This window comes from Pavona decussata, unplaced genomic scaffold (assembly GCF_977016875.1).
Source record: "Pavona decussata unplaced genomic scaffold, jaPavDecu1.1 SCAFFOLD_140, whole genome shotgun sequence".
Taxonomy (NCBI): Eukaryota; Metazoa; Cnidaria; class Anthozoa; order Scleractinia; family Agariciidae; genus Pavona; species Pavona decussata.
Genome location: NW_028145553.1, coordinates 194,553 through 215,275, shown reverse-complemented (window position 1 = coordinate 215,275; position 20,723 = coordinate 194,553). Strand labels below are relative to the sequence as shown.

Sequence of the window (20,723 nt, the reverse complement as noted above, 5' to 3'; positions counted from 1 at the left end):
CATCTTAGTCTATTATTCACTGTAATTTTTACGAATGTATGTCGTGGTGAATAAAATAAAATAAAATAAAAATAAATGTAACGATTCTATAATGCTAATCAAAAGCAAATTATATATACAGTAAATGTGTCAAATGAGCTAAAATTGAAAAAAAAAAAAAAAAAAAGAATTCTGCACTTTAACTATTTATTTATAACCTTTTAAAGTAATAAATTCATCCACAGACACATAAAAGCTAAAACTATAGTAATGTGCTCAGAGTTTGTTTGCTTAATTTTAGGGATCTACTTAGCCTCGCAAAATAAAACAAAGTAAAAATTCATTTCACTAAGTGTCACTCTCTTTAAGTGTTTTCGTGTTACTCTAGTGATTTGATGGCACTTAAGTGGAATTTTGGGGGCTTAAAGTAAAACCTTTTTACAGTTCAAACAATCGGGTATCATGCAGGTTGCTATATTGAACGGCTGAAACAAAGGGAACGTACAAAAGGTGGCACAAAGTCCAGAGAAGTTCTGTCAGTCTTTCCGCAAATAACATAGTGTTATCTTCGAACACGTCTCGCTGGTGACAACAAAAAGTTTTGGCTTTGTACAATAAAAATTGCCTTACTGCACCTGGTGAAACCTAACTGTTTTCTGTTTCCGCCATATCTTTCGATCTTAGTAAATCGCATGGTTCCTGTATGGTACGGTTTCCGTTAAGTTTTTGCTTTGTACAATAAAAATTGTCGTGGTACTTTGTGAATCCTAACTGTTTTCTGTTTCCACATGCTTCGACCTTGTGTCGATGGTACGGTTCCTGTATGACACGGTTTCCGCCATGTTTAAAATGCTGTGATCAAGAGTAAACGATGCCGGACCACCCTGCCTGACAGGAGCCCGTAGCTTTGGGCGCCCAAATATTTTGCAGCAGCACCTAACACTTCACATATTGGGCTCCTAACTTTTTGGGTTTTGGCCTTGTTGGCTCCTTGAAATTTTTCTGGGCAACCGCCTCTTAGGGCATGCTTCGCTTGAAGGATTTCGTGGCAAACAAGGTGATGCCGCATTCGAAGAGAGCAGCCTTTCTTTTTTTATATACGATCAAATAGAACTCCTCTGGACCCTGTGACAGTGGTTGGTATATGAGCAACATAGGATCGAGTTAGTTACGAGATGGTAACAGAGCACCGTAATGCAATAGTGGGGCATTTTCCCACACTGTCCATCCCGGGGGTCGGGCATTAGCCTTCCACCCAATTACCCCAGGGCATTTGACCATCTCACTTTTTTCACCCTACAGCATTGTCGTTTCCTTAATGACAAATTCATCAGCAAATACAGTAAGTTTCTTATTGAAAACGTCTAGATAGGACATAAAATGGGACGCTAGAGCTGTAGAATGATCAATTTTTGCATTAACTAAGGGAAACAAGACCCAGCTAGGACTTAATTTGGCCTGAATTAGCTTAGATTTTACTGAAAGTAAGACGAGAAACGAAGAAGATAAAACATTTTTTACATGTTTGAGCCACCACCCCGGGGCATTTGAACAACTATTTTGTCCCGGCGGTGGGGCATTTGCCAGTTTATTTTCAAAAAATCCTAATTTCCGGGGGTCGGCCCGGGGGGGGGGGGGATGGGCACTATTGGAATTGACTGATGCATAACAACATCTATAAATTGACCAGGTGTGGCGACTGAATAGATTTGATGTACTTTTGTGCTTGGTTGAAGGATAAAACTTACGTCTCATCCATTGTTGCGTTTTAAATACAGTCGAACCTCGCGAAAGCGACCACCCAAAATGCCACGATTTAGTGGTCGCTTACAGGTGGTGGTCGCTTACGAGAGTCGAACTACAGGGAGTCCCTTCCGGAAACAGCTCTGATACATATTTACTTATTAGAAGAGAATTGATTTCCTTGCATATGGGCAGCGTTCTAGGTTGTCACCAAAAATTCCTCGTAACCTCTGAGTAGCGTAATACATACACCCCGAACATGGAGATCAGACCACATGTCAAGTAGAGGTTAAAACGATGAAAAATTATAATGCCGTCACCTCAAAAAGTGGTCGCGGTCGCTTATGAGAGGTTCCAACTATAGGGTTTTGACTTGGAAAAATTTAGTGTTTTGAATAGGTGGTCGCTTATGGGAAATGGTCGCTTTCGAGAGGTGGTCGCTCATGGAGGTTCGACTTTGTTACAGTCGAGGCCATCTTCATCAAAAGATTCGTTTCTTGTCGCCCGCTCTCCCTCAGCCCAAAACAAAAAGAAATAAAAAAGGAGAAGCAGAAAAACCTAGACAGAGAAGAAATATTGACAAATTACTAGATAAATAGTCCAAGAAGGCATTGTTTATATCTTCCAAACCACTTTCATTCTAAAATGTACTCAAAGACCTGAAAGGCGTTGTTGTGTGGGTTGATTTAGTGTCTGAGTCAATTTAAAATGGCAGTGTTTTGCCAAAACAATGATTAGACCTAGAAAAATCCCAGAAAAGGGAGCAGTCAATCAATCAGAAACTCTGTTTTTTTTTAACTTTATGAAAAAGTTTTGGTCGATAGGGTGATAGAAAATTAACACTGAGGCCTTTTATATAGAGAGATGGCTGGGAGCTTTTTTTGTGCGTTATAGACTAAAAGGTAATTAGCATTTACCGACTAAAATATGAAATCTGTCTCATGAGGCTTGAATTTTGGTCTCGATATAAATATTGTGAGATGGGCTTGGTATAATTCTTTTTTTTGGTTGTAGCATACTTTCTGTTAAATTTTAAGAAGGGTGATGGATTATGGCAAAGAGTCGAAAGAAGGATCACTAGAAACACTGGTTTGGTTGTGTATTTCTTCAAAGCAAGATCACAGCCGGTTTTTACAAACCGCCCCGGCTATGTCTCGCCGATCAAGATTTACCGATGTTCAGACCGATGGTGACGGAAATTCGCCAACAAAAATGAGTTCACAGAGTAAATATTAATTTTGTGAAATACAAACATCAAAAAATTAAGCGAATCATACACGACAACTGAATCATGACAGGCGATCCATTAGCCCGCGGCGAATTATGTTTGAAAACTTTGGCAGGAAATTAAAGAGGTTGTGTCAGCTGGGGGTATGCGCAGTAGAATCTGGTTGAGACGAGGTTGAGACTAATTACATGCAACTCGTCGCGGGATTTTTGCTTTTCGTTGTAAGAACTTTCAGAATTATACATAAACGAACAGCTTCTTTAATCACTAAAGAAGGTTTGTGAATAAGAAAATTCAGGTAACTTTCCGAAGATGAACGCGAATCAAACAGATGAAACTGCAGTCCTGAACTCTCCCGCGGTATTTGAATATTTATAAGTGCTTCTTATCAACACGCGCATGCGCCTGTTGTGACATACTCAGTTCCTCTGAGAAATTTTATGGGGGAAATCTTTGTCACCATTGTTGCCCTGGATATCAGATGGAGGTATATAACTATGAACTAATTTTTGTGAAGGTTACGACTATTTTTTAGAGTAAACGTGTTTCCGGGATGCAACTTCATCCATCTTCAGTACCGGCAACAGAACCCGCTAATAGGTGTCAAAAATACAAGAAGTATACAGTGTAGCTAATTACAACGTGACAATAAATATAGAGTCAGTATAACTAATTACAACGTGACAAGACAATTAAAAATATATACATATAATTACACTATATTTATTGCCACGTTGTAATTAGCTATATTGTATCCTTCTTGTATTTATATTAATTTTACACCCTCTAGCGGGTTCTGTTGGTCTCTGCAACTGTACTGATGGACGAAGTTTCGTCCGAAACATGTTTACTCTTAAAAGAACTGAAAAGGGTCGTAACCTTCATAAAAATTATTTCCTGCAAGTTGGCTCTGCGGAAATTTGATAACTTTGAACACAATTACAAGGTGAAAGACTAAGTTTCATCGCGTCGGTACATGTTCATGCCGTTATTTGGTCTAGTGATGGGGTGAGTCATGGCCAGCTCTTGTATCGAACCCTGTATGAAAAACCAAGGCCCCAGTTGTTCAAAGAGTGGATAACTTTATCCAGTGGATAAGCCGCTATCCAGCGGGTGAAATGTATTGTTTGGAGTTCATTTAATCCGCTGGATATAGGGATTTATCCATTGGATAGAGTTATCTGTTTTTTAAACAATTGGGGCCTGGGGCCCGTTTCTCGAAAGTCCCGGTAACTTATCGGGCCCGATAAGTGTCTTTGGTGGTAAATGTTTCTTAACAGAAGTCAACTTTTGTAAGCTTTGAATACTAAATTTTAAAATCTTATAAATCTATAAAAACGTTGGCCAAGTTTCATGTCTGTAATCACTGTGTAATCGGCGAAAAACCACTTAAAAATATACTTATCTGCCCCGATAAGTTACCGGGACTTTCGAGAAACGGGTCCGTTTCTCGAGAGAGGCCCGGTAACTTACCCCGTCCAAAAAGACCAATAAGCATATTTTTAAATGTTTTTGCGCCGATTACAGAGTGATTAAAGACATGGTTCTTGGCCAATGTTTTCATAGAATTATAAGACTAACAAAAATTGACTTCTGTCATGAAACATTTGTCACCAAAGACACTTATCGGGCCCGATAAGTTAACGGGACTTTCGATAAACGGGCCCCAGGTCTACAAAATAAAGTGAATTCGAATGTGAAATAAACCCTTAAATAATAATAATAATAATAATAATAATAATAATAATAATAATAATAATAATAATAATAATAATAATAATGATAATAATAAATGTTATAAATGTTGATATTTTACAATTTTATGACAGCAAACTATAAAATCACTCAGGTTTTAATAGAATTCAAACTGTATCTAGTAGATTTTATTCTTGTAAATAATAAAGTTATTTTATAATAATAATAATAATAATAATAATAATAATAATAATAATAATAATAATAATAATAATAATAATAATTTCTGTTTTAATTTGAGCAGCCTAAAATAATTAGACGATGAGAAGTCCAAAGACTACTGCAAAGCTGACACAACGTAATATATTTTAAAACAATATTTCGGTTGGCCAAAACACCTTCTTCAGGTTTAGATGTTACTAAATTATATAAATGAAATTACAATATTTTTATGGAGGATGTTGCAATACACAGGAACGGCGGAAATGACGTTTACAAGATGGTACCACAAGATAAGAAAATAAGTAAAATAAAATGAAAAATATAAAAATATAAAAAAAATTACAATTCATCACGTCTATTACAACCGTGGGGTTCCAAGGTCCCCGCTAATCTCGTACCCAGATCTCCCACGGTTCGACATTCCCGAACCGACGACTGAGATCGGGGTACGAGATTAGGTCCCCGCTAAATCTATAAGAAAAGACTCTCTGGCTTTTCTGATTGAATAATTAGACTATTATAATTAGACTCTGTAAGCTTTACATACTTAAAGAAAAACAGCTCTTATTAAAAACATATGCAGATAATATCAGTCATTAGCAGAAAAACTAAAATGAGCAAAACCTCCATTACGGTATGATTACGGGAGGGGAGGGAATTGAAAGGACGGTCGTAGACTTTAAAGGCGAGGCTACTAAGCCTTCTAAAAATTGACCATGACGCCCTCCGCGCCACATACAAACATCAATACTTCGATCGTTCGTTGCAACCGAGTTGCAGCAAATAGGAAAATTTGAGTTTTTAAATTGACATATTTAAGTGATCGACATTCTGCTCCCGTTTTTTAACTCAACTTTTAGCAACATGTCGGGTTACGGAGTGCCTTCTTTGGCCAATGTTCCGCAGCTGAACGAGATGAAGGCTTTTCAAGATATGATGAGCTTGTTGCAACATATCGACAAGGGTGAATTGCAAGATCTCCTGGATAACGAAGCACAAATTAATGACATTATTTCAGATAATGAAGAGGTCGGTTACTTTTTCATTCTTTAGTCATCTAAAGATCTTGAAGTTCAACGCGTGCACTGAGTCGAGATGTGAATTCCTTGTTGGCATGGGACTCTGTTTCCAAGAGCGAGATTTTGTGTAAAAATGACCCACACTACCAACATCTGGGTATTGCTTTCAATGGTTTTAACCTAAGCTCTTGTGGTAGTGCTCCAGAGTTCCAATGACAGATCAAAAACTTTGCTCGAGGAGGATTGGACGCCCTTCGTGGCCACTTCTCAGATTTCAAGAAGGTGAAGGGCCCCAAGGCCTTGATCCACCATTGAAATCATCACCAGTTTTGATCGTCCTTCTTTGGATTATTTCCTTGTTTGCTTTGTTGGAAGGGGGAGGGGAGGGGCAGGGGGAGGGGTTGGGGGGAGTGCTGCAAAGATCTTTAACTGTAAGCTTAATCCACACAGTTTTATCCAAATTAACCAATGGATCAGTAGCGAAGTACGGTAAGCATTTTTTTGGTATCCTTGTGATACAGTTAAAATACTGGTCGGGGAGGGGGGGGGTACTCCCTATAACGGCCTATACGGGGAGGCTCTGCCCGAAAGGGGTACCTTTTTCACGTTTCAGGTATATGAAAGGGTAGGGATTTCATGAGTCGAAGTAGATGAAAGGGTAGGGGAGTCTGTCATTTAGGTTTTTGTTTTTTTGATGGTGTCTGTAAAGTAGCTGATTAGCTAAGAGCATTTTACCACGTAAAATAAAGGGTATTGTATTGTATTGTATTTAAAAGGGCCTTTTATTATTTTCTAATGGAAAGTATACGAAAGGGGTACCATTTGTCAATGGAAGGTATACGAAAGGGGTACCTTTCCTGCCAAAAATGGTGTATGAAAGGGTAAGAGGTCAGACCTTGGGGCGGAGCCTACCTGTATTAAATTTTTTTGAGTACCCCCCTTCCCCCCCCCCCCCCCCCCCCCCAGATACTGGTCAACAAATTGATTATAGCTACATGTACATGTAGGTTCGCAACATCCTTGGAGACCCAGGGGCAGATAGCTGGGTGAGGAGGAAGTCAAAACTGGTAAGTTTACACGAACAAACGAGCAGGGACTTGCTTGTTCGCGTAAACTTCCTCCTGACCCAACTATCTGACTCTGGGTCTCTGAACTCTGAAGATGATGCTTACACTGATGGCATGGTTCAAAGACAGTTGAGAGAAATGTTTTCTCATCATGTGATCTTTACCACTCTTCAACTGCTGATGAGCATCATCACAATAATTATTTGTCCATTTCTCTTAGTGAAGAGCTGGGATACAGTTTTTCTTCCTTGCTGCTTTATCGGAAGCAGCAGCAGTTTCCTCCAAACAAGATTTCAGGCTTCTTTCCTTCAGTTCTCTCTCAACAGTTCTTCATGTTCCATGAAGATTACCCTGGCCTTATTTTTCTCCTTTGTAGGACACTCGTGTGTGTGAGTGTATTGTACAGATTAAAATGCCCATTGGTCTATTCCTCAGAATGGTGGAGGTACGATGCAGATGTAGTGGTTATCATGTAGGACTTCTGATCAGATAATCAGAAAACCAGAGGGTCAGGGGTTCCAGGCTAGGTTGGCCTCTGCGTTGCTTTGTTGTTCCCGCAGACAAGAAAGCTTACTCCACATTGTCTCTCTTCACCCAGGTGTATAAGCTAAATGATGTTGGTGACATACTGCTGGGGGGAATAGCAAAACTCCTTGATGCCTTGATGCTGATGAAACCAGGTTAAGCTCTAGCTGTGTGGACCACTTAGGGCCAAGTGGAGTTTACTGCAGTCTATTCCTCTGATGTGACCTAGCCACCTCTCAATAAGCGTGTAATTAATTGCCTTTAGTTAATTTTCCTGCAAATTATATACTCAGGTGAAAAAGATAGCAGTACACCGGGACACGCTGATGGCAAGTAACAGAAGTCTTGCTGAGCACAACCTGTCACAGCAACCCAAAGTAGAAAGGAACAAACAAGTACTTATTGAAGCTCATCAGAATAAAGCTTTGATTCAGGAACAGTTTGACAAGAACAGGCAAAAACTTGGTATACTGTTTTTTTTGTTTTCTGATATTCTATTTCACACGGCAGGTGTTTCATTTGTCTGGCTGCTTTTGACATCTCGACTACTTTCCCTCTTGCTGACCGGTTCAAAAACATACACTCTAGATCTACATGTATCAACCACATATTTTATCTAACTAGCAGTCATATTTCTAGCTTGACATCCCTTTTTGCTGCAAAGGTAATACGAGGTTTTTAATTAGGAAAATCTTTACAATGTATTTACTTGTTATGATAAATAAACTTTTCTTGCAGAAGCACTTTCAAGTCAATATTCACCTGACACAACATTGGCACTCCTACAAGCTTCCACAGCTCAAGCAGAGGAAGAAGCTGAGGTAACACAATAAAATTATTAGCAAAAAAGGGCTGAGAATGGTTTTGAAATAGATTAAGATACATGAAATATTGCAGGGCTCATTAAAAAGAAAAGAGGTGCAAGTGACAATTTGGCCTTGGAATCAAGTTAATAATTAATTATCTAAATATGCTACATACATATATGCAATGAAACATAACCAAACTTGGTAAACTTACTAATTTTTATGTGATCTTTCTGGTGATGGGGTTCATTTCTTCATAATTATGATGCAATTTAAGCAATGTGTAAACTAGGGTGTAATCCCTTTATGAACTTCATAATGTGCAATGCAGACAATATCAGATTCCAAAGCTGGTTCTTGCATAAATCAAATTTCACTTAACTCTTTTGAAGACAGGCACCTCTCTAAAGTGAAGAGGTAGAGCTAGTCTGTACCAAAATAATTAATGGTAACTGCTTAAGAAAGAGGTTAAACGTCATTAATATTATTTTTCTGTCCAAATTATACAGCTCAAGAATAAATACAAGTGGTTATGCCCTGACTTACTTTTTTCATTCTATTTCAGAAAACTGCAGACAAATTCATGGATGGAGAAATAAATGTTGAGGACTTCATTCAGACATTTCAAAGTCAGAAAACTGTCCATCACCTGCGGAGAATAAAATCGGAAAAATTAAGTGAACTATTACGGAGTAGAACATCCTCCCAGTATTCTTATAGATTGTAGCTTTAGTTATCAACATGGGACATGTACATAATATTTTGTTGGCAATATATCAACATGACATTACTACGGTGTGTGTCACTGAGAAATGTTTTATTGCCCTCAGTATATTAACCAAACATAACATGCAGGCATGTGTTGGACAACAAAAATTGTTTACTAGTAGAATAGTCAATTAATGTATTATTCATACATGTGGGATGTTGTTCTATCTGGAATGTGTTTACTGTTTACCAACTGGTATAGCTTGGAATACTGTAAACAAGATTAACTTCTGTAAATTTGTAATGCACTTGTAAGCCTTGTTCTTCAAAAAAATAACAATAAATAAATAAAATCAGATACATTCAATTCTGAATGCTCTTAATTTCAGAGTTTGGTGAAAGTATTTTGCTGCTTGGTTGTAAAAATTGTTCTTCTGAATAATGCAGAATTTTATTACAACTGTGATCAGAGTTTGTTTTAAACATACCACGATGTTGACTAGCAATATTATTGTTGCAATCAGCTGTAGTTATTGTTAGTTTAGTGATCTGCATTTCACTAAGGTAACATTTTTTTCCCCCAGCAAGAATTGGGGTAATATGTCATATGATAAGAGTAGGTGCAGGAGGCATAAAAATAAATATAATAATAGTTTAAATAAGTTTATTTAAGTGTTGTTCATTAAGTATTTCAACACTGTTAGTAGTGATTATTGGGGACACTATAAATCAGTGAAATCATATACAAACAGAACATAACATAATATTATGTTAAAAATCCCAACTTGTGGGCTATTAATTTCCAAAGCGTGGCCTTGGATTTGAAAACGGAGCTACCGTAAAACAAATCCAAGTGGTCAGAGCGGGACTTGAACCCTGGACCTCCAGATTACAAGTCCATTGCCCCCCCCCCCCCCCCCTGTAGTTTCAAATTGTTTATAGTAGTTAACAGTTTAACATCTGCTATTGAAATTTCACCACAATGTAAAGGGTGGTACACTGCATTTTACAGGATGCATTGAGTGCCATGATAGCTGAATCAAGTCTGGGTGTGTGCCAGTGTGTTGTTTCCTTAGATCAACTTTTTTTGCTCCATGGCAAGAAAATCTCAGCAATGTAGTTCTGACCAAAATAAGTTTGTCTTGTTGTCTGCCATCTTGGAATGAAATTCATTCTCTGATAGATGTTACAACTGGTTTGTTTCCATGTCCAGTCTCATTAATATTATCGTCAGCGTGACCAGTAGAAGAAATAACTTTACACTGTCAGGTACTGATGTCAGCTGCGCTTAAGCTCATACAAGTTTACTGAAACAGTATCTCACATGCTATGTTGCAGTTGGGTGAACAGTATGTTAGAACTAAGCCTACAAGGATAGGAGAGTCCTCCACTCTTCCCCACCCACCTCCCTCCCTGAACCCCTCATTTTCTGTCTAAGGAAATGAAGTCTACAGGTCCGAAACTTTTCACTTGAGGTTTGCACCTGTCACAGGGAGAATGACAAGAACTCAATGTCAATTCTTTGTTTTGTGGAGCTGGAACCAAATAATTTCAACAGAAGATCAATGGCTACGAAAGGCACAGGAAGTGTTCAGAACTCAAGCAAAATGGTTGTTTTTTTTATTCTCTGGTAGTTGCCGTTATCTCCAAAACTGTGCAGCCAAACCTGCCCTTGCAAAATGTATTACAAATTATAGTTTATTCAGTCCAAAAGAGCATAAGTTCCATTTTTAAACTCACATAGACAATTATTAACAACTGTCTTCATGTGAAGAGGTTAGTCATGGTATTGATAAATAATTTAATTAAAGTATAAACTGGAATGATTAATATATAAAACGGTATTTCTGTTATAAACTTGAATTCAGTCCCTATTAAGGTGATGTTACACAATGCAAGACAACTTTTGACAACAATTATTTTAATGCAACATAGCATGTGGACAACTTTTAACGCAAAATTTTGTTGTGGCTGCCTCCTTCACCAGCTATTCCAGCTGAGTGTGGAGTGCAATACAGTGAATCAAGCGTGGAGTGTGATCAGGATGACTTGGGAACAAGGTGCAAACAGGGGGGTGATGGCAAGGAGAAAAATAACCCTAACCCTAACCTCTCCTTCCCATCTTCTAATGCATCCCCACTTTTCGCAGGTTTAATTTTTAACTCATTTTTTCGGCACGGACAACTGGGAACGAGGCACTTGCTGCAGCAATGCATTGCATGGTTTTTCAGACAGATAAAAAACTTGTGTTTCTGCAACACTATTGCTATGTTAAAAGTTGTCTGTGCTGTTGCACAATTACTGCTGTGTTAAAAATTGTCCTGTGTAACATCTGTACATTTACATGCAACATAAATATATTATTGAAGAGTTCAGCTACCAAGGCTTCCCCTGGGTGTCTGTAAATCTGTAGGCTTGAAAGATATAAACAGCCTACACAGGTATGACAGGTATACCTTGGGTGCTGGAGGTTTTCTGTCAAAGTCTCTTCTCTGATCAAGATAAAACACATACAGTTTAATTTAATTAACTACATGAAAGATTATTCTTTCAAAAAAAGTGCAGTGGAAGTGGGGCTGCTTGTGATGCATGAACAATACAATCACGTGGCCCGTATGTTAGATCATTGATTCAATGCCAGCCACATAAAAATAATTTAAAGTAGACCTGTCTAATAGTTGGCTTTTAGTAATCAACACTTGAGAAAACCACTGGCAACCTGATGACTTGTGACTAACATTTGGTCAACTACTAGAGTGGAGACGGTTCAAGTCCTTAACTCAGAGGTAAAGAAGACAACCTCAACATCTCTGAGCATAGCCATATGTAAGGTCAGTAAAATGTTGCTTGTCAGTTTACTGGTAGTTAACCAATAAGTTTAGTTTGTCATTTTTTAATTACTATCAGATTACAGGCTTTCTCTGTGTTGATCAGATTTTTTCATCAACAATGAAATGAAACACAACAGCATCTTATTCTTTCATCCGTTGTTATGTTATATCAAGTAAGGGCAAGATCTCTTAAGGGCGATTTACACGGTACGACTCTGTCGCATGCGACAAGCTTACGACAGGCCTACGACACGAATTTTCTCGTGTAAATCAAACCTACAACCCGCTTACGACTGTCGTGTACGTCACAAAAGATGTCATAGGATTTCAAAACATGTTTTAAAATTCTACGACAATCGTAGGTATAGGCAATGGTGAATGACGAAAGTTGTGTGCGATTTTTCCTCTCTAGAAATCGCATGTGACACTCACAGTCGTAAGCAAAAATTGTACCTTCTAAATCGTTACTCTCGTTACTTTACACATTTAAAAGAAAATTTAAACCTGGTCTGATTAAACTGGATCACTGCTTAGCCATAAACAGCTAATTATTATAGTCATCGAGCTCGACTCTCCAGAGATGTATTTTATATGAAATAACAAAGACCACTACAGTTGCCGCCAGCACAATTATTCTAAATGAGCCGACTTTCATTTTAGGCTTGTTCAATTCCTCCAGATCCTCAACCTTCTGCCACTTTGACTGCTGATTTTTGTCGAGTTGTCTTGAATAGTGCGCCCTGGTCCATTCGTCGAAATTGTAAATCGATTTGCGAGGTTTAGAAGGCGATGCTGGCGGATGATAAGCGTGAGCTTGATCTGCGCTTAGCTGACCATCTACAATGAGTTCTCGATCATAAATTTTCCTCTCTTCGAGATTTCCAATGACGTTATAGGCCTCGCTGATTTCTTGGAATCTATCGTGTGATTCTTCACTGCCTTTATGCTTGTCTGGATGGTGCTTGAGCGAGAGCTTGTAAAACGCGTTTTTGATCTGTGCCTGGGTGGCTTTGGGCGATACCCCAAGTATTCTGTAGTAGTTCTTCTTTGTAGGTTTTCGGTGACCCGGGCCTGTACTGTAGCTGTATGTCAAGCCCGGTTTAAGAGAAGATGAACGCGATCCTGGTAGACTATGCAAACAATACACGGGCGCAGCACATAACAGATTCTTCCTTAACACACTCCACCGTATGAACGATGCATTCTGCATCAAAATCTTGGTCAAAAAACTCATAATGCTACAGAACTTCCAACCGGCAAATTCGCCATTACTATATTTTCCTGCGTGATACCGCTGGTTTTAAAATATGTGGTCGCAATTTTAGCCTATTTTCGTCATGTATGGAAACACGTATTGTACCTCTCTTGTGCCTCCGCTGATCGAAGTAACTATTTTTCCAACATGGCTTCTGGAAGACGGCCTGAGCATCAAGCTCCTCCCGAAGTGGTAAGATTTATGTGTTTGTTTCCTCAACTTAACTATTGTTTCTCGACTTGAATGTCATTTGTTTGTCTTCCTTTCGTTCGGTAGTTTTACAATGACGAGGAAGCCCGCAAATACACTTCAAAGTGAGTGCATGGATTTTTTAAGTTGTTTACAACAGAATTCTAGCACGTGGTTTTGTATCTGCAACGTGAATTAAAGTTATGATGATGATGATCGTGATAATGACGTCAGATGATGTTTATGTTAATGTTGGTGCATGGTGGTTATGATTATAACATTGATTTTGTTGAAAATGATAACTTTTATGATGGTGGTAATGCGCCGATCAACTCGAAACTTCAACATCCCCCCCCCCGGGCAAACCCCGGGCATTTGAACTTTTGAAGATTGGATCGTTCAAATTCCCGCCCCCTCGGGGCAAAATGGTGTTCAAATGCCCTACCTTATCGTCGGATTTGTCTGTCAAATGCCCCTCCTAAAGAACAATCGTTGTCGGCTCCTGTCATGAGTTACTACAAAAACCACAACTTCAACATTGAAACTATTTAAAAATGATTGGAAATTGAATTTATTAAGTCGTTTTTCAAATGAGTTAGCTAGCCGGCTATGTAGACTGTTCGAGTGGCAGGGCATTCTGCAGCGGCGGTTTTTCATTCGACATTTTTTGTTTCTTTCACTGTTCACTGCTGTTATATGGATATTCTAAAAACCTCTGTAGACACAAATGCGGGACAAAGGCACAGCTTGACTCATTGCATGAAAAATCTACATCGCTTAAAGAACTAGAAATACATATTCATTAGTTAGCCGGGTACGTAGATTGTTGTTCGAGTGGCAGGATATTCTGCAATTTAAGCCAAAGCGGTTTTTCATTCGACAGTGTTTATTTCTTTCACTATTCACTGCGGGACAAAGCGGCAGCTTGACTCATTGTATAAAAAATCTACATCATTTATATACAATCTATAAAAATAATTAATATTTAAGCACTCTCACTTTTGAAGACCTTTCTTGTAAGCCAATCGCTCATAAATGCTATATGTCTTCCTTTAAACTCTTCCATCTCGTCCAAACACGTGTTTATAGCTGTTAGCGACTTCGGCGCCCAAAAAAAGAGCGATTTGAAACCTGACACTTCCGGTTCAATTTTCCCCACCCCACCCAGGCAAGGTCAAATTCCCCACCCCCGGGGAAGGCCTTACCCGTCAAATTCTCCACTCCCGGGGCACAGAAAATAGTCAAATGCCCAGGGTTTGCCCGGGGGGGGGGGATGTTGAAGTTTCGATTTGATCGGCGCATAATGGCTATGATGATGGCGTTAGTGTTTGTTTTGGTGACAATGGGAATGAAGATGATGCTGGCAGTGATGATGTGGACAGTGATGTAAAGTTTCTGTGTTAGTCTGGGATGAGATTTACGAGATTTATGCAGATTTACACAAAAAGCAAGAGATCTAAAGGAAAACAAGATGACCTTCATGATAACGAAATTAAGGTTTTTGTCCCTCGGTGCCGCAGGGGGGGGGGAGGAGGCGGGGGTACTCCATGAAATTTTTGGTTGGGGTATGTGGCTTCATTCCCCAAACCCTGACCCAATTTCAGACCAAAATGTTTAAATTTCCAGTATCCTTTTTTCAAACCTGGCTTCAAAAATTCATAGTCATTTTCAGACCTGGTGTGGGGGGGGGGGGGGGGGGAGCGGGGATCTCTAGCCTTCATACCCATTACTGTAAAATCGGACTTAAGACTGAAATTGATAAAGTCTATACCCTATTTCAGATCAAAATGGTTCAAATTTAACCATACCCTTTGGCACCACACAACGAGTTTTGATAATGACGATGATAGTGTTGGTGGTGGTGGTGACAATAGCGAAACCTGAAGTTTAATAATCTGATAGTGATAATGGGTATGGTAATGATTTTGAAAACAATAACAAGCTGTTCCAAGCTCTAAGATTGTGGGAATAAACAGCAAGAAGACTCTGTTTCTTGCCCAGGTTGATCAATGATTCCCTATTACAGCTACATATAGGAGGGAGAAGGAAGCAAAATGTGTAGGGGAGAGGGAGGGCAAGGGGAACCCCTTGCATGTATTGTAGGTTTTGATTATTGAATGTCATCACTGATGATCCAGTGATCCATAAAATAATTTAAAGTTTTACTCAAATTTCAGCACAAGAATGATTGAGATTCAAGTACAGCTGACCCAGAGAGCAATAGAGCTGCTAAATTTACCAGAGGATAAACCCTGCTATCTTCTTGACATTGGGTAATGCATTTTTTATGGATCATTTTTACTTTTGTGAATAGTGAATAAATTGGTTTTAAATTATTGTGCTGAGAAGGTAATTTGGCCACTGTTAAGAGATTTGTCATCTTTTTTTTGCATCTTTAAGATGTGGATCAGGTTTAAGTGGGGAAGTGCTGACAGAGCAAGGACATCACTGGATTGGTCTTGATATCAGTGAAGCAATGTTAGGTACATGTACAAACCTGTAATGTTTTGAAATTCTTCTTTAAGTAAGCTTGCAAATAAGGTTTCGGATATAGTAATTGTTATAAATTTAATTTACTGAATCACTGTATGCTTTGTTGAAATCTCAGATGTAGCAGTTGAAAGAGAAGTAGAGGGGGATTTGTTTCTTCATGATGTAGGGCAAGGACTCTGCTTTAAACCTGGAACATTTGATGGCTGTATTAGGTAAGAATTCAACAGTTAAGTATCTGATTCTTTTCAACTTTCCAACTTACTGAAAATTTTATGTCTCTTGGCTATGGTTTACAGCTGCTACTGTCCTTGTACTTGCCACTAGCTGAGAGGAACAAGGGAACATTATCATTGGCATACACTGCAAGCAGACCTTTTCAAAGTAGTCTAGGGGGTGATCTATCATGTGAACCAAAATCCACAGGAAGCAAATAGGCCAAGATACTTGTAAATAGGGTGTAGCACTTAGCTTGTTTAGCTATCCTACTCAACTATCCTGAAAGCTACAGCTAGAAGACTATCAGTGGTGGATTTAAGGGACCCAGTTCCCATGTTTTGTTCCAAAAAGTAGTAGTAGGCATCAGACGATGGACTGTGGTTAGGTCTCAGAGATGATTAAATATTTTGAACAGCATTCTCTGTGACTGTGGAGGCTGGAGGTCTAGGGCTTAGGGGGCCTGACCTGACCCTCATCTCTTCTGCTGGATACTCCTTTGCTCCAAGTGTTCTTGCCAGGTTTCTTCAGCAAAAATGAGGCCCTTTTGGACAGCCATTTGTCAGGTGCTACAGTCTGCAGCAAGGTCTTCAATCTCATACCCAGTCCTCAGGCTCTTTGGCCAGCGATTGGTTGCCAGGGGAGCCCTAGAGTCTCTCCTGGTGACTAACTGCTAGCCGAAAAGCCTGAGGACTCTGGGTACAAGATTGCAAGGGCTTCCCAATAATTATCAGGCCCAATCTTCATTGCCTTGAGGTCACGTTTGCAGACATCCTTGAAGCTGTCTTTCTCTACTGCAAGCTCACCTTGTGGATGATGGAGAAGCTTTTTGCTCTGTCCCCTTCTCTCTGCGAGGTCTTCACCTAACCCACTGGTTATTTTCCCTGTTTTTTTCTTTACAGCATATCTGCTCTCCAATGGCTTTGTAATGCTGACAAGAAGGGACATAATCCTGCAAAAAGACTTTATAAATTCTTCAGCTCACTGTATAGTGCTATGGTAAGGTTTTTCTTTGAGATGGTAGTGTTTTTGTTTACTGTACCTTTTTGAAGTGCTAAACAGTAAGAGACAGATTTGAGAAATTTTTTGTAGGAGAAGTCCAAATTTACTCACTTGGAATTACTGATGCATTTGTACCTTCTCTTTATGGTATCAGTATTTTCTAGGAAATTAAATTCTCAAAAACCATTAAGAAATTTCTTAGAAGATTGAAATAATTAAGACAACACATAAAAAAGATATAACTAAATAAACATTTTATTCTAGCATACAGTAATAAAGTATAATTATAATGATGCACAGATGCAAATTTTATCAAGTATAAGTGTAGGAAGCCGAAGAATTCACTGACAGCCCCAGCAAATTTAAACAGCCAGCTACATTACTGGAAAACAAGGCTCTAGCCAAAAGGTGTTCAGGTGGTCTGTGCATGCCCATGTTTTGAAAACAATTCAGTGAGAGTTCTCGTAATTGTTTAAACATTTTGTGGGAGATAGATGACCCCTTGGACGTCCAACTTTACTTTCAATTTTGGCTTAAAACCTGGTGTTAAATTTGGACTTGGATTTTTTTCTTTTTTTGTATAAATACATTTTAATTAGTAATTTTGGAAGACTTAAGGCACAAGTTCAAGAATCAAGGGTATTCTAATCCCTCCCCCCTCCCACCCTCAGCTCCCCCCTGCCCAGACCCATACATGGAACTACCACCATTTTGACTCGTTAGCTGTGGTAACTGTAATTTTCTTTGTTACATTTTAATCAGAGTCGAGGAAGCAGAGCAGTGTTTCAGTTTTACCCAGAAAATCCTCAACAGGTATATTTCATTTGATGATTTCCGAGACCCTGGAATAAAGTTAGAGTGTACCCCTGCCACCCACCTGCTTCTCACCCACCCACCCACACGTAGAGAGTTACAGTCCAATCTCCAACCCAGATGGTGGCAATAGATGACCCTGGCCAATGTGTGAAAAATTTAATTGTAGTTAGTGGTTATTTCAAAATCACAGAGGGCTTGCTATTAGTTCCGAAGGTGTGGTACTATGGTTGTTAGTATGTGAGACTTATAGTCAGATAGGTTGTTTCCCAGTTATGTTGCTGTGTTGTTTACTTTAAAAAAACCCACAACTTTTCTCTAATATGTTAAGTGCTCTCTACCCTGGTGTATTTTCAAATGGGTACTGGGACAAAATGCAAGGGGTAACCCTACCCTATCCATGCTATCAGGATAATTCTCAGCCGAATCATATTTACAACATTGATTCACAAACACACTCTGTCAACCACAAATGACAGTCCGCAAGAAAGGACAGTGATCTGTACATTATGTACAGTCCATTGACAATAATTTTGCAACTTGCATTGCGTTGATGTAATAATATGATGCATGGTCCATATTCAAATCTTATTCAAGGTTTGATAGTCCTTGCAAAATATACTCACCATAAATTGCTATTATGGTTCCCATCTTTGCGACAGTTTTGGACATGGATGTAGCTGTATCTTCCAGCTACATGTAGTCTCAAAGTGTGACTTCAACCTCCTTCTCATGGTCTCCCGTCTTCACATCCCAGGAACCCTCCCATCCCACCCTGGGAACTAGGTTGGTTTGATTTTACATGTACCTTTACCTTCAGTGCTATTGGTTGGTTTTAAGGTCACATGATCTACTGCTTGTCAGTGTCTCTTCCCACCATTTTGAAGTTTCATGATCACAAAACAGGCGGAATAATGAAGGTGAAGCTAAAAGATGGACTAATTTAATCTACATATCACTTTTCACTTACAGGTTGAGTTAATCACATCACAGGCCATGAAAGCTGGATTTACCGGAGGTCTTGTTGTTGATTATCCTAACAGTACCAGAGCTAAAAAGTGAGTACAGCTACAGGGTACATTTAACTAGTGACAGCAAGGTGCCTTAACTAAATGACAACATCCATTTGCAACACTTATACTTACACAAGAGAACCTTCATGATTCAATTTACCAGGACTACATGTACATGCAGGCTAGATACATAACATTATTTGATTATTTATTATTAAAGTATCGATAATTAGTACTTCTAGTTGATGGCTAGTTGTTCAAAACATAATGAAGTTACACTTGAGCAGCCATAAGCCTATAAATTATATTCATCAAATTATAAAACTTGGCTGCAACATCTTGACATTCATGTTGTGTGGAGATAGTCCAAACAGTCTTTATTGATTAATTATTTTTTGGCTTGTCACGCAATGCTCCTCCCAGAGCATTGCGTGACAAGCCAAACAGTGGCTGGGTAGGAGACTATGTTGTCCCTTGTAGTGATAGTATGAAAAGAAATAATGTCATCTATCATTTTTGTTTGTTGTTTCTCAGTATACTTTTTATGTAGTGATTCATTCTTTTTTATTATATCTTTATCTCAGAATATTCTTGTGTCTATTTGCTGGTGTTGTTGTAGACAAACTCCCAAAGGTTAGTTTGATCCTGGTTTAACAAAGTACTTTTTTTTCGCAGCATTTCAATGACCATTGTGCAATTGAATTTTGTAACTCTTTGTAGCTTATAATGGTTACCCTTGTGAAAATTTTTCCAAGATCTCGGCGTGTTTTTGGCCGCCGAGATTTTCATCTCGCCGCGATCTCGGCCGAGATCTTGGGGAGATCTCACCACTAATGTTGGCGCGTTTTTGGCCGCCGAGATTTTGCAGCATTTCAATGACCATTGTGCAATTCAATTTTGTAACTCTTTGTAGCTTAAAATGGTTAACAAAAGTGCAATAATTAGCCTTAAGCGGCTTTAATTCAAAGAATTAGCCTATAATACCTTACCTGAATATTCTCTGTTTGAATTGAAAAAAAATTAACAAAGCATTGGATTCTCTTTTGTCTCAGCCTGTTAGTTTGAATAGTCTCCGGCAAGGTTAAGAGCTATTTCATAGAGTTCATTCCGTGTGGTCAAAAAATAAATAAATAAATAAATAAATAAATAAACACAGAACCAACTTTTAAGGACAAATCATGTCAATTTTCAAAGACAATGAAATGATCAGCTGACAATAAAACAGATACTTGCACGTACTTTTGAAGGTGACCTTCACTAAGAACTCAGTTACATGGCAAGTTTCAGCAAGGATCTCCTTGTAATTACATGATGAATTTCAGCCTGGGTGCAAAAGAATTGTGTGCGACACGATCGTCCTACAATGAACCTTTTTTCATCATTTGCATGCCTAAGTAAACTTTTCACTTTCCACTTAAAACAAATCCCCCAAACTACTACCAAGAAATGAAGAGAACAGTGAAGTTGTAGACTACAAGTGTCCTTTATTTTTCTTCAGAAGAGAATTGTACAGCAAGTGAACTACGCGCGCGCGCGAGCGCGAAAATTGTCTCCAGCGAGGGGACACGTCGTGTCTCCTCGCGGGAAGCAATTTTCGCGCGCGCGCGCGCGCGCGCACGCGAAGTTTTCCCCACCTTACTATCCCTATGAAAAATCAGGGACTACTGGTAGTCTAGTGAGGTTGATACCGGGGCTTAAACAGTTAAAAAACGTGTCTGTGTTTTTATTGTGACAGGGTCTTGGCACTGAAGATACTAAAGGCATACCGGATACTGTGCAATTCAGCGGTCAAAGGTAAACGAAAGTGTTTAAAATTTCTTAGTAATGTTTCAACAGGCAAGATCAAGAAATGGTGGTATAAGAAAAAAGAACTGATGGTTTATGCATCAGGCCATACCAGCAGTGCCCACCTCCCCTCCCCC

At 38.9% G+C, this 20,723-nt stretch overlaps 3 protein-coding genes across 6 annotated transcripts in view; 2 read left to right on the top strand and 1 right to left on the bottom strand.

The window, feature by feature from the left end:
• The first annotated feature begins 5,588 nt into the window (after positions 1 to 5,588).
• Positions 5,589 to 9,389, top strand: LOC146466780 (vacuolar protein sorting-associated protein 37B-like). Its single transcript, XM_085126667.1, has 4 exons — positions 5,589 to 5,896; positions 7,772 to 7,943; positions 8,217 to 8,299; positions 8,850 to 9,389. The coding sequence occupies exons 1-4, from the start codon at positions 5,732 to 5,734 to the stop codon at positions 9,009 to 9,011; spliced, it is 582 nt and encodes a 193-aa protein (XP_084982793.1). The 5' UTR covers positions 5,589 to 5,731; the 3' UTR covers positions 9,012 to 9,389.
• A 1,285-nt stretch (positions 9,390 to 10,674) lies between these two features.
• LOC146466779 (dnaJ homolog subfamily C member 30, mitochondrial-like) lies at positions 10,675 to 13,057 on the bottom strand. The gene has a single exon (XM_085126620.1). The coding sequence runs from the start codon at positions 13,055 to 13,057 to the stop codon at positions 12,368 to 12,370; it is 690 nt and encodes a 229-aa protein (XP_084982746.1). The 3' UTR covers positions 10,675 to 12,367.
• Positions 13,058 to 13,092: 35 nt separating this feature from the next.
• Positions 13,093 to 20,723, top strand: part of LOC146466772 (18S rRNA (guanine-N(7))-methyltransferase-like) — an 84,762-nt gene continuing 77,131 nt past the window's right edge. For 2 of the 4 annotated variants that reach the window (XM_085126617.1, XM_085126618.1), the window contains exons 1-10: positions 13,126 to 13,270; positions 13,355 to 13,392; positions 15,445 to 15,540; positions 15,668 to 15,750; positions 15,876 to 15,972; positions 16,876 to 16,972; positions 17,738 to 17,788; positions 18,761 to 18,846; positions 19,386 to 19,434; positions 20,537 to 20,595. In XM_085126617.1, the coding sequence (XP_084982743.1) occupies positions 13,226 to 13,270; positions 13,355 to 13,392; positions 15,445 to 15,540; positions 15,668 to 15,750; positions 15,876 to 15,972; positions 16,876 to 16,972; positions 17,738 to 17,788; positions 18,761 to 18,846; positions 19,386 to 19,434; positions 20,537 to 20,595 (701 nt within the window). In that variant the 5' untranslated portion in view covers positions 13,126 to 13,225. Of the gene's footprint in view, positions 13,271 to 13,354; positions 13,393 to 15,444; positions 15,541 to 15,667; positions 15,751 to 15,875; positions 15,973 to 16,875; positions 16,973 to 17,737; positions 17,789 to 18,760; positions 18,847 to 19,385; positions 19,435 to 20,536; positions 20,596 to 20,723 lie in introns of all 4 variants that reach the window. The other 2 variants (XM_085126619.1, XM_085126616.1) reach the window with 2 other exon arrangements.